General features: G+C 44.2%; 2 protein-coding genes across 3 annotated transcripts; both read left to right on the top strand.

The window, feature by feature from the left end:
* The first annotated feature begins 1,165 nt into the window (after positions 1-1,165).
* LOC117845146 (protein MODIFYING WALL LIGNIN-1) lies at positions 1,166-4,209 on the top strand. Its single transcript, XM_034726076.2, has 2 exons — positions 1,166-1,639; positions 3,726-4,209. Exons 1-2 carry the CDS (start codon positions 1,344-1,346, stop codon positions 3,985-3,987), a joined length of 558 nt encoding a protein of 185 aa, XP_034581967.1. The 5' UTR covers positions 1,166-1,343; the 3' UTR covers positions 3,988-4,209.
* A 2,685-nt stretch (positions 4,210-6,894) lies between these two features.
* Positions 6,895-17,690, top strand: LOC117844806 (uncharacterized). 2 transcript variants are annotated; one of them, XM_034725597.2, is made up of 9 exons: positions 6,895-7,287; positions 9,237-9,537; positions 9,716-9,852; positions 10,886-10,999; positions 11,080-11,148; positions 12,868-12,985; positions 13,789-13,949; positions 14,020-14,149; positions 14,517-17,690. In XM_034725597.2, the coding sequence occupies exons 2-9, from the start codon at positions 9,238-9,240 to the stop codon at positions 17,181-17,183; spliced, it is 3,696 nt and encodes a 1,231-aa protein (XP_034581488.1). In that variant the 5' UTR covers positions 6,895-7,287; position 9,237; the 3' UTR covers positions 17,184-17,690. The 2 variants fall into 2 exon arrangements, with proteins under 2 accessions (XP_034581488.1, XP_034581491.2); XM_034725600.2 differs by lacking the exons at positions 6,895-7,287; positions 9,237-9,537; positions 9,716-9,852 and adding an exon at positions 9,869-10,247.
* The last annotated feature ends 679 nt before the right edge of the window (positions 17,691-18,369 follow it).

Below are 18,369 nucleotides of genomic sequence, written 5' to 3'. Positions count from 1 at the left end.
AAAATGGGTTGGAAAAACTAGGGCAAAGAGAGAAATGTAAAAAGGCAAAGAATAATAGATTGATTTGTTTTTTATTGATTGGATACCTCTCCATCGGCCATGGCCCTTTATATTTATAGGGAGGGGAGGTCTTGCTCATTAGGAGTTGAAATCCTTACAAATCCTGTGTCAAAATACAACTCCTAACTCGGACTACACAAACCAAACTGGTCTGACCGCCTTGGCAAGGCAGTCTAACCGGTTTTCCTGGGTGCAGATTTTCCCGAAATCATAACTCCTGATGATACAACCTTTCTAAAACTTTCTACCTGAATCCGAGTAATGAAGGAAAATGTATGGTCTCCCTCGAACAAAAGAAGGAAGTATAAGGAAGTACGAGAGTTTACCCGATGTAAAGTGCTCAACTCTGGTCTATACCCGACCTATGCTACCCATTCCAATTGGCCACTTTGTTTTTTCAATCTCGAGATCGATCTCACTGATATGTTAATAGGGGTAGGGTTGCATGTGTACATTTATAGAGGTGAGTGTGAGCGTGAATGTGCGTGTTTATATATACCCGTGTTAGTACTGTGTTTAAAAAACTTATTTCTTAAAAAAAGATAATGAACCCATTCGTCGAATAGCATCAATACCCAGCAAAGAATCATTGAGGAAGTTATATTTCCAATTTGTGACGTATGTGCTATATTTTCTTGTATTTATTATAGAATTGTATCATGATATTTTTAAGTGGCAGGTAACGTGTCTATCGATAACCGGATGTTTGTGATAATTTATTAATTTTAAAATTTATTGGACACGCATATATTGGGCATTCGTAGGGTGAATTTCGAACACCTGTATACGTAGTGTTCGGGAAAAAAGTTGCACATGAACAAATATAAAAATACGGATTTAAAAACTAACTACACGTGACACGTGACACATTGACACCTCGCGGCGCTCATCTCCGTGCCCCGTCGGGACATCGGGTACCGGGGCGTCGGCGACATGCCACACCGCACCAACCCGGCAGTCGGCAGGAGAACGCAACGCCCGTCCGGTAGCCGCTGCCATGTGGCCCCGCCCACCACCCGCATTCGTTGGCCGGTCCCCTTTCGCTCCACCAGATCCGCCGCGTGACTGCCCACCCAAAAGCAGAGGCTCACTCCGCGCTCCCCTGCTCCGCACCGCACTCTACACCGACACGCGACCGCACTGCCTTTAACTACGCCCGACACCACCCCCAGCTAGCTCTCAGCTCACCACCATCCCCAGGACACCACCACCAGCAGCTACAAGGGAGAGGGGCAGAACAGAGGAGAGAAGCAGCAGGGGAGCGCAGCAATCTCGCTCTTGCGATGGCGTCCATCATCGTGCAGGCGGTGGTGATCCTCTTGGACGTCATCGCCTTCGGCCTGGGCGTCGCCGCCGAGCAGCGCCGGAGCCGGGCCACCGTCACCCCGGACGCCGCCAAGGAGTACGACTTCTGCGTCTACGACTCCGACATCGCCACGGGATACGGCGTCGGCGCGCTGCTCCTGCTCGCCGCCGCCCAGGTCGTGCTCATGACCGCCAGCCGCTGCTTCTGCTGCGGCCGCGGCCTCAAGCCCGGGGGATCCCGCGCCTGCGCCCTCATCCTCTTCCTCTTCACATGGTAAGCAGTCTCCAGCCCGATTGGCATCGCCCACCCATCAATTGCTTACCTCTTCTGCGGCCCGGGGGCGTACAGCAAAGCTAGATTGGGTGTTTGGATGGCTGATCCCGTGCTCCGAGATCCAGTTCTCGGAGCAGATTGAGGTGGGATCTGCACCTTGCTTCGTGTGGTCTGAGCTGCCGGCGCTAGCTAAGATCCGTTTGCCGCAGGTGGCCTTCGGCTGGATCTCGCAATTTTGAACTGAATCTTGCGCTGGGCACCTCCCCCTCTTTAAAATATTATTAGGTGAAGTGCATCTTGCTTTAGCGGTAAAATGTCGCTGTCCTGTCTACAAAATTAAAATTCAAGTAGTTAGGTGCCTTCTAAAATTCCTGTCACATCGAATGTTTAGATACTAATTAGAAGTATTAAACATAGACTAATTACAAAACCAATTGCACAAATGGAGACTAATTTGCGAGACGAATCTATTAAGTTTAATTAGTCCATGAGTTGACAATGTGATGCTACATGTTTAGTCCTCCTAATTAGCCTCCAAATAATTAGCTTCCAAATATTCAATGTGACATGAATTTTAGTCCGGACTAAATATCCAAACATCCCTGCTTCACTCCATTGCTTTTTTGGTGAGCGAGTGGTGAGGTACTGAAATCCATCGTACTACTTCTCTAGCCAACGCAACCACCTCTTCCAGTTTAGTCCCCCGCTGGTAGGGCCTACCTGCTGGCCTGCGGCTTTTGCTTTCATTACAGAAGCTGCACTTGCACACCAAGGCTCAATGTTCAGCATCTCAAAGTTGATAGCAGCGGTGTCCTCCATTTCTGACATTTCTGTCGCCTCATGTAAGCTATAAGCTCCACTAGACGTACTGCCATGTTTCTGATATTCAAGCTATGTCCTGTTAATAATTTAACTAGTCCTTGGTACGAGGCTATTAGCAGTTGACTTCAGTACATGCCATAGATCTGCTAGATTTCTATATTCTTGATGGTAGATTTACAACTGCTCCTAGTGTACTTGTGCGGGTCGCTTTGTAGGATTTAATGTGTGGAAGAGTTTTTGTGTAACAGTTGTTGAATATATTTTTCTGTGATATCATGGAGACGTTGAAAGCCCTTCCAGTGTCACGTGATTGATTTTTTATGCAATCGCAGCTTCTGAAATACTACTTTCACCATAGTATGCTTAGAAAGCCCATCAAGATACCTTGCGAACTATTTTTGAGATATATCTATTTATATAAAAATTATAGAAGTCAGCAAATGATACGCAATAGACAGATTTCTTCATAATTTGAATGCACATGATACAACTGTTGGCTAATTTTACTGGAGGGATCAAATAATACGTCTTGCAATCTTGCCATTCTCAAAACGGTCCCCTTGTTATGAATGCCCTTAGCTTAGCTGATCAGTTGGTCATGGACTTGCAATAAAGTAAAAGCAATGTTAGATACCTTGCTACAGCTCACCATCTATGCCTTGATATCCTAACCAATTAAACTTTAGTACCGACAGTTTATGATTATTTTTTTGCACACTTATTGACTTCTGTTAAGTTTTTCTATGTACCTGTGGAACCACATTAGTTTTTTAATAATTTGTCATCAATTTGTTTATCTGTTGCTCTTGAGATCACCATGTGACAGTGACATTTCCGAAGCAATTCCTAAGTCAACATCAATTAATACCCTTGCTTTGTTTGTGTCCTTGCCTGGTAAACCTTCTGGTGGAAGCATCTACAATAATCTATTCACAATAGCCTGTGCCACAGTTAAATTTCATTTGGAATCACTTCAGTTGTCTGTCTTTTCTGGATGCTGCTTGCTTGCTTCCCTTCCTCAATCCATATAGTGAAACTATCACTGCCGGCTTCAAGCTGTTATGACATGAACAGAGATTCTTAATTCGTATGTGTGGATTGGAGTTATACTATATTTTGGTGTGCATTCGTAATATATCAAACGCATTTGGCATCCAAAACATTGATTCAGCATATATGAAAATAAAAGCTCATCATTCAAGTAATATCAATTGCAGTTCCCATCCAAATATTGACCAATAACATGTCTCATTCCCATTGACAGGGTAACCTTCCTCATTGCGGAGGCGTGCTTGCTGGCGGGATCAGTCCGCAATGCGTACCACACTCGGTACAGGGGTATCTTCTATGGCGAGTCCCTCTCCTGTGAGACGGTGCGCAAGGGTGTCTTTGCCGCTGGTGCGGCCTTCACCTTCTTCACAGCCATCTTGGGCGAGGTCTACTACCTCAGCTACTCAAAGTCGCGCGATGCCGCTGGTGGCGCACCCTACGGTGGCTCCAGCATTGGCATGGGCCCTTACAACTAAAAGAGCTCGCTGAAGACCGGCTGCGGTATTTTCAGCTCGTTTCATGGTGGAGGAATGCAGTGTTCTTGTTAACATTACCTTAGTAGTTACGGTGTAATTGGTTATTGGATTCGCAGTTTCTTTGCTAGGTTCTTGTATGAGGTTTCTCGGTTGGGCTGTATACTATTTGGATTATTGGGTTGGATTCTGGACATGGAATACATGTATCGTAGTTGCTGTTCATATGTATGTACTTTCATCTCATGGCTGTTTTAATGTTTCCGGCTGTAGGATGTTTAATGTTCCCCCATTGCGTGAAGAAAATCGTTCTCTGATGAGGAGAGACTACGAGCGTGAAAGGTCCAAGTCAGTCGGTAGAGGAAGATTGGCTTCCTCTGTTCTCTTTTACTATGAGTCTCAACGTTACTGTAGAACATAAAACAACCTACTTTCATCACAAGTTAGCCCCAGAGAGGGCCAATTTCCTCAAGCAGGACAAATGAGAAGAAGAGAAGAGATACCATATGGACATATAGTAGGTTAGTGCTCTTAATTTCTTATGAAAAATGCTCTGTAGAGTTGGTAATTATCCTAGCAAACTTTCTTGCTTTCATTTCAATATAATGCAGGGGCAAAGTATCTGTTGGTGAAAAGGATTTCGCGATGCACCCCCACCTTTTGACTTAGCAGTTTTCTAACTCCCAATCTCCAGATGCGAAGAGGTATGTTGTCTTCGCAGGAATCAAAGGCAGACACGGAGCATCAACTTCGCGTGTGGAGATCTAGACGGTGCGAAGCTGGAGAGGGGATGGACCACTTGGGTCTTAACTGTAAAGTGATGAGTTAAAGTATGTACGGTAAAAGTGGTGTAATGTTATTATAATAATCCGAATATCCTTCGAATAAAGTTATAAGAGGGGCGTCCAGTTGTAAAGTATAAAAGTCACGACTCTATAATCAGGAGCATCATGAATGGAAACGGACACGTTCTGAATGGAGGAGAGCATATTTTGCTTGCTCAAAGTTATTTTCACTTTCTCGCTGTTTTCTTATTTACAACTGATTGGCTCCTAACTTCGGGGACGGTATCCAACCCCAACAGTATCTTTGGTCAAAAAAACAAAGACTGCTCCTAGCTTTTTTAAAAATGAAATATGTCAACAAACTTCACTTCCTCGGAGCAACTTCAAAAGCTCCCTTAAAATTACCCCAAAACCTTATTTAGGGGAAAAACAAAAAAAAATCTCCTCCAATAGCTTCCCAATGCTTCTTGTAAAAATGCGCGGACACGAAAAACGCCTCCATTGCCCCGCATATATGCGGGAGACCGATCCTTCCCCAATCCATTGTTTTTTCTCTTCTTTCCGTCTTCCCGTCGTGCAGCACCCCAACGCCGGTAGATCCCTCCTCTCCCGGCGGCAGTGCATCTCTTCCTCGTGCAGCCGCAGCCGCCGCCGCGACCATCCCCATCGCCAATGGCCGCGCAAATCGACCCAGAGCTGCCGCGCCCCGCAGCTGGGCATCACGGGGTTTGCCACCCGCCATGGCCGCCACCGCTCTAAGCTCATGCGCCGAGCTCCAGCCGTCTCTGTCCAATAGCCACTACCCACCGCACCCCGACCTCTTGTCTGACCTCCCTATCCTCTCCTCTACAAGCGCCTGCAGCCACAGGGCCAAGGATTTCAAATCCCGCGGTCACCCATGCCCCTCCCGCCGCCGCCAAGACCTCACCGTCGACGGCACCCCTCCGGCCATCATCTTCACCAGCTGACCCCACAAACCGAACGCGGTAATCCCCTCCACCCCGAGCTCGCCTCCTCCGCCCGTAACCCACACTGCCGCTTCACCGGAACGCGGCCTTGCCGCCGTGGCCGCGCCCAGAGCGCTGCCCCGCTCGCCACTGACCGCCTATGGCCCGATTCCCACCACCACAACAAGCTCCGTAGACGCGCCTTGTCTCACTGATGCTCATGGTGATGCCTTGGCGACAGGAAACCCGACGCCCTCCACGGCGCGCACCAGCTCGGCCTCATTCTCGATCGCACGCGACCCATTTCGAGAGATGATCACTAGCCGTGGCTTGTCACCCTCGGCCGTCTTGGTGCACTGGCTTCTCTTGCCGCTGCAGAGTTGCTGTTTCCTCATTACTGTCGCCGCCGCTGCAGCAACAGCTTCCTTCTCCTCTTCCTCGGAACCCGGTGCCCTTCGCGGCACGCACCAGCTTAGCCTCATTCTCGATCGCGCGCAACCCATTCTGGGAGATGATCACGAGCCGTGGCTTGTCACCCTCGACCGTCTTGGTGTGTTGGCTCCTACCGCCGCAGAGTTACTGTTTCCTTGGTACTGTTGCCGCCACCGCAGCAACAACTTCCTTTTCCTCTTCCTTGATGATTGTCGGGATGCGGCCATGATGAGCGTCGTCGAGCATCTGGCCGAAATCCTGGATTGTCTTGCATCCGTGCGGCGTCAATGGCGAGCTCGTCGTGGATGCGCAGACCAACGACGGCCTCTGGGAAGCAGTGTGTGCGACATTCGTTGGCGAAATCAATGGACGGGTAGTCGGAAAGCTGCTCAACGATGTGGTCGTACTTGGTTATCCACCGGTCGTGGTACTCGAGCATGCGAAGACGACCTTCTTGTTGTAGTATCACGTGGTGATGTAGAGAGGAGTCCACGTGTTGAAGTTGTCAGTTTTGAAGTATTGTGGAGTTTATTATTGGGGATATGCTGTGGGATAACCTAATTTTGGGAGAAATTTTTTTTAGTAGATAGTTTCGGGTGAGATTTTTTTAGACTGCTGGAGTTGCTCTCTTATGTGACATTTGAGTCAGCTCATAGTGGTGATTGTACTTATGGAGAGGATTGATGACTAAAATGCCATCTGACTATTGGGTCCCTTCATCAGAACCTAGTCCCACTCCAGATCGACGGTCCGGGGGCGGCGCGGCGCATGATGGGACCAGCGACGGCGGCTCCGTGCCCGTGCACTGCGAAGGCATTGCGGCGCCCAGCAGCGGCAAGGCACGGTGAGGCCCAGCGGCGGCGGGGTCGGCGGTCTTGCGAAGGCGCAGCGGGGGTCGAGTGCCGGCGGCGCTCGACGGCAGGCGTCAGTTGCCTCGGCCGCCGCATTCCTCGACCCGTCAATCAGCCCCACGCCGGCACTGATTTCGGCGCGGGTTTTGTCCCGTGCTGCCGCCGCCGCCGATGCCACCGCGCGGAGGGATGGCTTCAGCGGCCGCTCCTATAACGGCCGCCTCCTCCGTTTCTCACCCATCGGCCCCGTCTTTACTTCGAGTGGAAGCGGCAGCGGCAGCCTGTCAGGTTTCTTCTCGATCGCTTCCTCTCCCACCATAAGAAATCTGTTTCCGTGATAGATGGGATCAGTGTAAAGCTCTGGTTGCTCACGCACCAGAAAATTCGGTACCAGTTAACCTGTAGTATTGAAACCCGATGCTTATGCTAAGCAATTGAAATGTCTGATGGTTTGTTCGATCTGATCGGGTAGTTCAACGTACACAGTACAAAAGAAAATGATTAGGAAAAATTTCATTTAAGCAACAATATCAGGAAGTTTCAGTTAAGCAACTGGATCAATTAGCATTGCATTGGGCGCAGTAACAGTGGGAATCCTGATGGTTCTCACACCATTTGGCACCTAAGCAAAATGCATCCTCAATTGATCGGGGAAGTCAAATTGAATTTGCATAGGACCAGGCATCATTTTACACGCTTATTTAAGAGATGTATCTGTGAACATAATCATCTTTTGAGATGAATTGTGGATGCATGTGTTTGTTTATGAGAGAGATATTTGTGAACATCATTGTCTTTCATCATGCTTCGCACTAGAGTGGCACAGAAGGAAATGAGGCCAAAATTTACTACCTGCCGCACACAGGGGCAAATATGTCTTTTCCCCTCTCACTTGACGGCACCTAACTGTGGAATGGGTGGGGAATGACAGATAAGCCGTGAAAGTTAAAAGTCGATGGCGGATATGGAATTCGAAAACTTTTGAGTGGCAAATAGGGCACCAAGTAAATTTCCAAAGGCGAATGCAGAATTCTCTCGTAGTTATGACTAATCTAAATGGAAACATATAGAGGGAGAGGGCTCTCCCGTTACCACTCGGTTGAGAGCCCCCTCTGCTCCTTAAAAAAACCAAACCTTATTGCAAACTCCCAACTCACTCATCATCTCCTCCGATTCCGTCCTCGATTGCTCCTCCATCGAACGCCGCTTACCCGCCTCCACCCACCCAGCCATTGGTGCCACCACAACTCCCCTCCGCCTGCCCGCAGCCCCCACTGGCGGGGGGCGGCGCATCGCCGTCTTGCTGCGCTGCCTGCACCTACTAACACGGCACCGCTAGATCCGTCCTCTCCTAACCCCACCGTCGAGCCTCCCCTGCCGCCGAGCTTTCCCAACCTCCTTCCTCCACCACCAAGGTGGTCATCCTGCCTACAGCCCACCACACCACCGGGCCAACGACCTACTAGCCACGGCAGCCACTCCCCAACCTGAAATCCCGGAACCCTATCCCCAATTCTGAACCCTAAACGGAGCCTCCCAGAGCATTTTCTGAGTTTGTTGAGTGAATAGCAATCCAGGTGAATTAGACAAGCAATAATTTTCATCACTTACAGTTTGACTTTCTTTTGTTCCAAAAGGAAAACAATGAAATCTCAAGTATGAACTAGTTTACATTTCTGGCAATATATCCTTTGTGGTTCTGTAATATTATCTACACATTTTGATCTACTTTGTTAGTGATACTTAATTTACCTTATCTGATTACATACAAGCTTTAAATTATACTTGTTGATTAAAAATGCTAGTCATGTAAAGTTAAGTTTGAAAATGTATGATAACCTAAGCATATTGCTTCATTTTCTGGTATCATGCATATCCAGAAAAGTCTGTAGTCGTGAAAAATTAAGGTTTGATTATGTGTTGATTCAGTGTAACCATGATACCCCCTTATATCTTATTTGGATTTACCATAGAGTTGAGATATATTACATTAGATAAATAAGAAAAAATTGGCCAAACCATGTTGATTAAGTGCTTCTAGTTTACCCTGGCTCTGCCTTTTCTGATTTGGCTGGTGGTAGAATCAAGTTACAGATATAATAACCATTTATGTCAACACTTAACAGAGATAATGTCCAAACTAACCAATATCTAAATAGAACATTCAAATCTAAGCAGCTTCGTGAAACAATGTGCAAGATTAGTGACTTATTGCAATTTTTTACTTGGCAATGTAGAATGACACCAAGCAAGCAAAAACGGTTGATGAATTCCACAAACTCAGAGCAATGCAGACCGTTGAAGAAAACAAAGTTTGACTCATCCAATTGTCTAGTAAGTTTGAAGCCGCATATTGGTCTTAAATGGGACCAATATCTAAAGAGAGTTGTGCCAATAAAGGAACAAGTTGGAATTCTGTGGTCAGACTTGGCCCCTTTCATAGAAAGCAAGAAACAGCGGTCAGGCCTTGCTGATGTTACATATGTTCCTTCAGAGATTTTTTCTCTTGAGAACCTGAGAGGTGTGCTATCCTACAAGGTATGCCTAGCTTTTCTTTTATCCATAATATTTACTTTACTTAGTCTTTTATGGTGATTCCTTTTATTTCTGTATGGTGCCTCGGCTTGCTTTAGGTCATTATATTCTGCTGGTGTTAGCCCCCTATTTCGCGCTATATCTCTTGCTGTGCATCAACTGATGTTCTTCTCGGTTGTAGGTATGGTCCACATGTCTGACAGAAGATGAGAGGAAGTTTCTCATACAATTTCTTCCAGGCAAGACTGGCGAAGAAGAAAATGTACGTTTGTTGCTTACTCGGAAAAATCATCACTTTGGAAACCCTCTTCTCAGCTGGCAAGTTCTCTGTCCTGTTTCCACTTTTTATTTGCATGTCTAGGCTGTTGATGCATACAGTTATGCCTTCTGTTTGCTCTGTTGTTTGTTTATACTTTCTGAATGTATCTGCTGTGAGCTACTTTGTTTTATTGCCTATCCAGTGTATGAAGACCGTAAGAAGGTATCTAGTAGGGTTTATGAAATAGGTACATGTACTCTATTCCCTCCCACAAGTCATGCTTGTCTTGGTACAACATGATGGCAACTTGTTCTACCATTCTGTTTGTGATAACTAAAAGATGTTGTGATGGACATTGGAGGGACTTTCAAGTTTCAAGGAGAGTTAGCGAGGGAATGGGTGCCGTGGCTGGGGCCAGCGCACAGGGGCTGCGGAGCTGTTCAGACATTCCTTTGTAATTCTTCCTTGTCTCATTATTGATGCTTTATATAGTGGAAAAAATATTGACCCTTACGCCTAATAGATCGAATCCAATCCTAACAATATGGAACATGGAACCTTCTTAATCTAGTCCTATCTCACTTAATGGACAAGCAGCTGTTCCGCAGGGGATGTGAGGCCACTGCCACAGTATCAGTGTGCTTACTGTTTGAGTATACAGCAGACTTCTCCAAGCTGCTTGCTGGCCTGCTAGCCCATGAACCTTAACAGATGTTCTTACTACTTACACATTGAATAACCAGTTTCTTTAAAGTGGGACAATTAGCAACTTTATAATCTACACCAAAGCTACTGATACTTTTGCTATGACCTTCCCTGGGAAATGCACATTGACCTAAACAATTTATAGCTTATCCAGTGCCTAAGTTTAGGGTTCTCATTATTCTATGTCGTGGTTAGTCCCTATTAGATGCACATTAATGCACTCAATCTGTTTATCCTTAAATAATATTGCACTATACCATACCAGAATGATGTTGCCTCTAACATGTTCAGTCAAAGTTCCATCAGTTTGGCTACAATACTATTTTTACCTCTTGATATGTTTGTAAGTGTTAGATGTGGAGCATTGATTAAATTATTGAACTATAGGTCATCTTCTCTTTGCTATGGTGGTATTCATCCAGATGCTGTACTTAACAAGGAGAAGCACATGAAAAAGGATGAGAAGGCATACCATATTAATTTGCTTAATTACCATTCCAAGTATGCCAAAACCAAAGCACGTCTATTATAAGTTTACTATTTAGGTGATCCCTTGATTTAATTGCAAACGGACTGTGCAGAATGGTTGGTACCTTGAAGAAATGGAAGAAGAGATGGCTAAGTTGTGCTGATACAGAGAACTTGTTCAGGTTGGGCTTGCTTAAATTACCTGTCTCTTGGGTGACGCAATGATTTAATTACTGGATCTGCTCTGGTTTTCCTTCATATATTGTTGACCTGTTAAATTAGCTAGATGAATTGCTTTATGTTGTCAAATTCTTTCGCAGTTCAAATCTGCTGGTACATATGTTGACCCTCAAGCTTGCTTTGACTGTAGTCTATAATTCTTGAACCTTTCTGAACTCCATTCTTTCATCATACTACTGCCTCGCGCAGTCAACCATAATGCTTACTGTTTCTCATTGTTGTCTGATGTGCCCCTGTTTTGTTAGTCTACCATGATACCACCTATAATTTTCATGCAAGATCAACATAGCCGCATGGTATTTTATGTCATCTTTTGCCTATTCATGCCTTCAAGTGTTTCAGATTGCTGGTCCATGGAGTTCGAATATGATTTTTTTCCTCAATTGATGTAGGAGGGCTGCGGGTCATTTAATTAAACAATGAAAGAGTACTAGCAGTACAGCACGCTCAAGACTCTTAACACTCTAGACAAACAGATATATGTGTGCAATGCTTGCACAAGGAAACCACCAAATCGCAAAAACACCTATCCTAAAAAAGGGTCTGGAGGCCATGAGCCCCGACTGTGCACCATAGGGCTCTCTCCTTATCTACTGTCCACACTACCAAGGACCCACTAGGGCTATGCATTTATGTTTTCTCGAATGTGCATGAGAGTTGCATGTCATTTGATTAAAGAAGATGAGAAAAAAAATCCATTTATAACACACATACGCACCCAAAGTAGTTCTAGAACATGAGTACTACAGCCTAATTTTATAAAGAAACAACCTGGGTTCCTTAAGAACAAGAGCCACAGATTGGAGCCCAACCTGCTGAAGGATAAGAAACCATAGTTGTCTCACAAACACACAAGATACTAGCTAGTGTTGAATTGATTCATCATCCTGGTCACAAAAGAGGACATGCCAGCGGGTGTGGGAGAATTCATTTTGCCAATCTTTTGCTGTTCAATAACAGCAAAGTATGGCAAGCCAAATGATGAACTTGCACTGCTTTCTATCATGAGTGCAAGTTCATCATGACATATATCTTGCTAACAACCAGAGATAGAAAGTGAGTGCTAATTCCATGATGGAATGTACGCTTATTACAAAATGTTTCTGGTTAAGTTCATGTTGGTTGGTACACACGAAGTAGTCTCATCTTTAAGTCATGGATTTAGTGTTCCAGTGCTAAGTTGTCTCATGTTTTAGTTTTCTAGCAATTCAAATCGACAATTTTAACTTCTGTAGCTGTAAGCACTAAATAACTTAATTTCCTCTTGTAAATGGTCTCGTACTCTCATGTTTTAGTTTTTTGGAAAAACTTAATAGTTACATTTTTTCCAACTTCAAGGGGAATATCAAGTGCAAACTCGACGTTCCTTGTGGTCCAAACCTGCATTGACTTACTAGTGCTGTCCTAAACGCTAAACGGTAAACAGTTGGTCACCTATCATTTAGCCAATTATCGGGCTAAACATCCACTTAAACGGGTTAAACAGATGTTGAAACGAAAACGGCTAGCTAGTGTGCAGTGTTTAAACGCTATTTAAACGGGCTAAACGTCCGTTTAGGCAATACTGCATTTTGAGGAGCTAACTCAATTCAAGATGAGACAGCAGTGAATTTCTATGAAACTTACTAATAGATAAGCCATTGTTTCTTATGCTTTTGCAGAGATAACCCTGCTGATCAGAAGCAAGGAGTTATGCAGCTGACAACTACAAAGAGTGGAATACCGCTGCTACAGGTTGCACAAAGTGTTGATGTTTCAAAGGTTATGTCATACATCAAGGTAAGATCGCTAATCTCTATCTCATAAGGGTAATCGTGGTTTACTTTTGCTCAGCTTGTCCAGCGGAGCTTCTTTAAGAGAAAATAATGAGACGTCAGTCATCTAGACATTCACCTCTGTAATGTGCATTTCTTCCCGCAATTTAGTACATCTGCCAAATAAGAAATAAATTGCTAAAATTAGGTCCTCTGTTTGTATATTTGCTCTCCTTGCCCACACAGTTTTAAAGTACTTTTACCTTCTATTTTCAAAATGTGGTATTGCTGAACTGAAAGAAGAAAGATATTTGTATTTTGCCCATGTGGTTAGTTTGTAACAGTTCTTGTAGTCTGTTATGGGTGTCTCTGCTAACAGCTATTGATGTGGGCATTCCATTGTCTCACTTATAGTTCTTTTCCATAGATGTCTTTGACTTTCTTAATTAGCTACTACCTTCTTTTGTAATTGTTTCATGAAATGCGAAGGGGTGTATTAATGTGCGATATGGTGTAGAAATGAGTCAGAATTTCCTAAATTAGTCTGCATCATTAGATGTGACCGTTGTCAGTGAAACTGATTATCAGCAACGACTGAACTGTTCTTGGCATTAATTTTATGCCTGGTTATTACTTTTGGTGTTTCATTGTTAAGATGCATCGTTCATCACCAATATTGATTAAGAATATTGATATAAATTAAAAAATATATTATAGTCAAAGAAAGTGTTATTGAAGATGATCTACTTTTTTTCAGGAGTTTAGAACATCATTGTATGATGTATTTTACTGAATGCTGTGGTACCTTTGCTTTTGTAACCTTTTCAGGTTAGTAGAACACAGCTCATGCATATCAAGAGACTGAAGCAATCTGGGGATGGCATTCAGATAAAGCATGTTTCACGTGTAATTGGTGGCCTTGATAAATCCCATGTAAAACCATATGGAGCTTTATTAGAGGATGAACAGAGGCGACTGCATGAACATTGGTCAGTAATGCTTTAATTATAGGGAGATCATACGTGGAATATTGTTCTTATGAAGAAGTATACATAACAGGCTGAACATGTCGTGCAATGATGTACCTGCTGCTGTTAAGGTTCTTACGGACAGGAAGGTGCTGATTGGGAAATCAAGAAAACTATTAAACCTTGAGCTTGAAGAGAAGAATGCATCTTTCTTGAGAAAGGTTTGCTGTGACTTCTCTTTCATTTCTTATTTTTAAATCTTTTATTTTTGTGCCTGGGAGAGGTCCTTTACTTGAATGTATTAAAAAATAGTGGATGATATCAGTTCATGCTTCTGTTATGTATCTTGCCATTTAACAATGTATCATATCAGTGCAGCAGAATTCCTCTTCAATCATCACTATAGATGAGAATACCATGGCTATAAAGCTTCTGAATTTGTAATAGAGGCATCTATTATGAAAGAACCTATGTAGTATTTCATTATGAATGGTGAATTGCTCTGCAGTACTATTTTATTTATATTACTTTATTTTTAAATATCAAATAGGTGATTATGGTTTATTTATTTTTGTTTATGATGAGAAGGCAGACCGGTTAACACAGAGAACGAAGAAGCTAGGAGAGCCTGGTGCTGGTGAATATGATGGTAGCCCAAATTTGGAAAATGACCATGTATACCATTCACCTCAAAGTATGTTGCAAGGTGGGAATGATCAGAGCACACCTCTTCAAGATCGGGATGATGAGAAGACTACAGATATGGAAACCTCTATTCACCGTATTGACAGTCTGAATGTGGAAGATCATGATCTCATTGTTGCCAGGGGCACAGATGTAACTAGTCAGACTGAGCAAAACTCTGATGTGCAAGATCAACATTGTAATGGTGTCAGCTGCGTAGATAACAGCATCTCCTGCTGTGCCAACAACCCTGATGAGCAGAATGAAGTTCTCACGGACATCAAATTGTATAAAGATGCCATGGGGGTTAAAGATGAAGATATCAAAGACATCAGCTACGAAGATACAACTTGTAGCAATTATAATGCAGAGAGTCAACAGATAAGTTCCATCAATTATGCAAGCCCACATATTAATACTATTGAGAAAGAGAATTTGCAAGTAGAAGACCTTGATGGTGTTTCTTACAAAGGTCCACCAGTTCATGCTCATGAGCAAGATCAGGACCTGCAAAGCATCAGCCATGCAATTGTGAAAAACAGTTGTGGACATAATATAAATATTTCTTCAGAAATGAGTCATCCAAAAGCGAATACTGTAATTACGGACCAAGAAGAGACTGGTAGCATTATGATGATACCATCAAATAGTTCTTCACTATTACCAAAGTCCTCTGGAGAACAAATGCATCTGGGAGATTTTCTGGGTGTAAATGACCAAGTAGCAAAAGGTGAAAAAGACAGGTGGCAGTTCGTAGGCCCTCTTCAGCCTCATTATAATCCTCCAGAGGGTATAACTTATGATGGTTTAGGTGACTCAGAGATTAGGCAGCAATATGTCTCTTCAGGACAACAGAGTTCTTTAGTTTACTTGGATAATAGTGTTTTAAGTCAGCAGCAGGTTCAACTCGCCACCACTGTCTTCCCATTGGACAATCCAGTATCATTTATTGAGCCCTTATCAAATCCGCAGAACAATGGTCAGCTCGACACAGCGAAGGACATTGAAGTGGCCTCCTACCCCCTTCAACATGCAAAAAGCATCAAACAGTCAACTGGTATGCTTTCTTTGGTTAATAATCATTCGGCTCAATCTGCTCCATTTCCCAGATCCCTGAAGGAGCAGCAGCAGTTAACTAACCAGAGTTGCACAACTGCACAACTGCACGAGGATAAAGATCACGATCATAATGGTGTAAGCTGCGTAGATAAAGGCAGTTCCTGCTGTGCCGACAACCCCGATGACTGGAATGGAGATTTCATGGACATTGAATTGCGTAAAGATGGCCTGGGTGTTAATGATGAAGATATTCAAGAAATCAGCAACAAAGATACAGCGGTTAACAATAACTCAGAGAGTCAAGAGATCAAGTCCATCAATTATACAAGCACAACTATTGACACTCTTGACTGTGAAAATACGGAACTCGAATATCTTGACGGAGTTTCTTACAAAGATTCGTCAGCTCATGTTTGTGAACAAGATCACAACCTGGAAAGCATTAGCAATGCTATTGTGAACCACAGTTGTGACCATAGTGCAAATATTTCTTCAGAAAAGAGTCATCTGAAGATGAACACTGTAATTGTGGACCAAGAAGAAACTGAGAACATTATGATGATTACATCAAACAGTTCTACAATACTACCTAAGTCCTATGGAGGACAAATGTATGTGGAAGATTTTGTGGACCTAAATGACCGAGTAGCAAAAGGTGAGAAAGACAGATGGCAGTTGGCAGGCCCTCTTCAGTCCCACGATCATCCTCCAGAGAATATAAATAATGGCTCAGGTGACTTACAGATTACACAGCCTTATCTCGCTTCAGAACACCAGAGTTCTTCAGTTTGCTTGGATAATGGCGTTTTTAGTCAGCAGCAGGCTCAACTCGCCAAGTCTGTCTTCCCAGTGGACAATCCAGCATCAGTTATTGAGCCCTTCTCAAATCCGCAAGGCAATGGTCAGCTCCAGACTGGGGAAATTGGAGCAGTTTCAGATACCCTTCAACATGCATGTACCATCAAACAGCTAATTGATGAGAGTGACGATGGCCTCTGTGCACAACTTCATGAGGATTACTATGCTGATGTGAGTTCTCCAATCAAAGTGAACCCTCCTGTTTCTGAACAGCATTCTTATACTGCTTCTGCTTCAATGGATCATAATAGGCATAACTGGTTCCCCGAGGGGTGCCAGTTGCATAATAGTAATTTGTGTGGATTGGAGTCCGGTGACTGCTTAGCCCAGGCCTTGCCAGTTGGAAGCAGCACAGATGGAGCTCTGATCAGTGCCATATCTCAGTACAAGCAGCCATCAGCACACATGGAACATGAAGCAAAGAATCAAGTTGGTCTGCCAAAAAATGTTCTTCCTAGGACTCAAGAAGCAAGCCCTCCATTTCCAGATACGTGTAACTGCACCCAGAATATGGCCAGCAGTGGAAACAGTGATGTAGCACCAGATTCACTGGATAACATGCAATTTACAAACTTCATCCAGTCGAATCCCGGAAGGGCACCTGACTTTACAAACCGTCCGTCTGGAGGCCATGGACCAGATAACTCTTTCTGAGACTGGATGTAGCAAGTCATTAGGTGCTGGCAACGAAATTGGGGCAGGCTGGAACCCGCCTGTTTGCTGGCATTACTGACATCGTACCAGTTTTGAGCTGTTCCATCAATTGTGTGGTTTTAGGATCTGTGCACATACTTTTGTGCCATGCCTGTATGTACGCAGGCGCTGGGAATATGGGTAGTCGGAAGTCGAGGATTCCCATTTTTGTGGTTTCCCCTGCTGTTCTTTTTTGATTTACTAGTTATAAGTACCGCTCCAATTTCCATCTGTAGGCTGCCTCAAGGTTCAAGGGTCCTCAGCAAACTAGATCTGATGCTGAGTCAGTGAGTCGTGTTCTACCGGTGCCAGGTCTGGATCTTGTTCGAAAGTTTCCGAACATTACATTTCATGGCCCCTTACAGTAGTCTGCGGGCGTGCTAAACTGCTTGGTTAATCTGAGCAGTGCATATTTGAGCCGTTGCCTAGAATGTGTACCAGTTTAAAGTGGTGTTTTTTTTTCCTGAACTGTTTTTCTTATATGGATTTTCTGTTCTCATGCTGCGGTTGATAACATGAAGATGTTCAGCATAATACACTACTCATGGTCTCGTGAAGCTGTCTTTTCGGGCATCAACAGAAACCGGTTCCAACATGTTCCTCTTTGGTCGAGACGCCCCAGTTGCCCAGTATCAATTCACTATTGCGCTTCCGCGCAGTGATGCATAAAATGTATTGATGAAGAAGAGCTGACGCCGTTCCGTGGCATGCTCAATTGCTCATTGCACGGTGAGATGGTGAACAGAACTGATGTACAGAGGAAGAAGCTCAATGCTTGGAAGAAGCTCAATGCTTCAGCGTTAGTTGAGCGTCTCGGCAAGCAGGCGCGGCCGTCTCGTAGCCAGCCGGGCCTCCCTCCTCTCTGCTACCAAAACGACGATTGAGAAAGCATGACCGACCATTTGTTGCTCACAAAAACCAGAGTGCAAAATCGATGCTTACAGCCGCCAAAATGCCAACCACACAACCTACGGGCAAGGTTCCACCAAAGCTACTTACTGCTCCTTTTCACAACCAAAAATTTCGGTGCCAAATAGAATTACCGCCGAGCTACCACACCAACTTACGCAGACCCTCATATATACCAAATTGGAGTGGGCCAGTATCTTTTACTGTAAATTTTGAACGAACAATTTGCGTTGGAAGA

This window comes from Setaria viridis, chromosome 2 (assembly GCF_005286985.2).
Source record: "Setaria viridis chromosome 2, Setaria_viridis_v4.0, whole genome shotgun sequence".
Taxonomy (NCBI): domain Eukaryota; kingdom Viridiplantae; phylum Streptophyta; class Magnoliopsida; order Poales; family Poaceae; genus Setaria; species Setaria viridis.
The sequence above is the reverse complement of the archived record's forward strand: the minus strand, read 5'-3'. Positions and strand labels throughout refer to the sequence as shown.

Coding starts and splice junctions, on each gene's coding strand:
- LOC117845146 (XM_034726076.2), top strand. CDS start 1,344: ATGGCGTCCATCATCGTGCAGGCGGTGGTGATCCTCTTGGACGTCATC. Junction 1,640..3,725: donor ATCCTCTTCCTCTTCACATG/GTAAGCAGTCTC, acceptor TCCCATTGACAG/GGTAACCTTCCTCATTGCGG.
- LOC117844806 (XM_034725597.2), top strand. CDS start 9,238: ATGACACCAAGCAAGCAAAAACGGTTGATGAATTCCACAAACTCAGAG. Junction 13,950..14,019: donor AGGCGACTGCATGAACATTG/GTCAGTAATGCT, acceptor TATACATAACAG/GCTGAACATGTCGTGCAATG. Junction 14,150..14,516: donor ATGCATCTTTCTTGAGAAAG/GTTTGCTGTGAC, acceptor TATGATGAGAAG/GCAGACCGGTTAACACAGAG.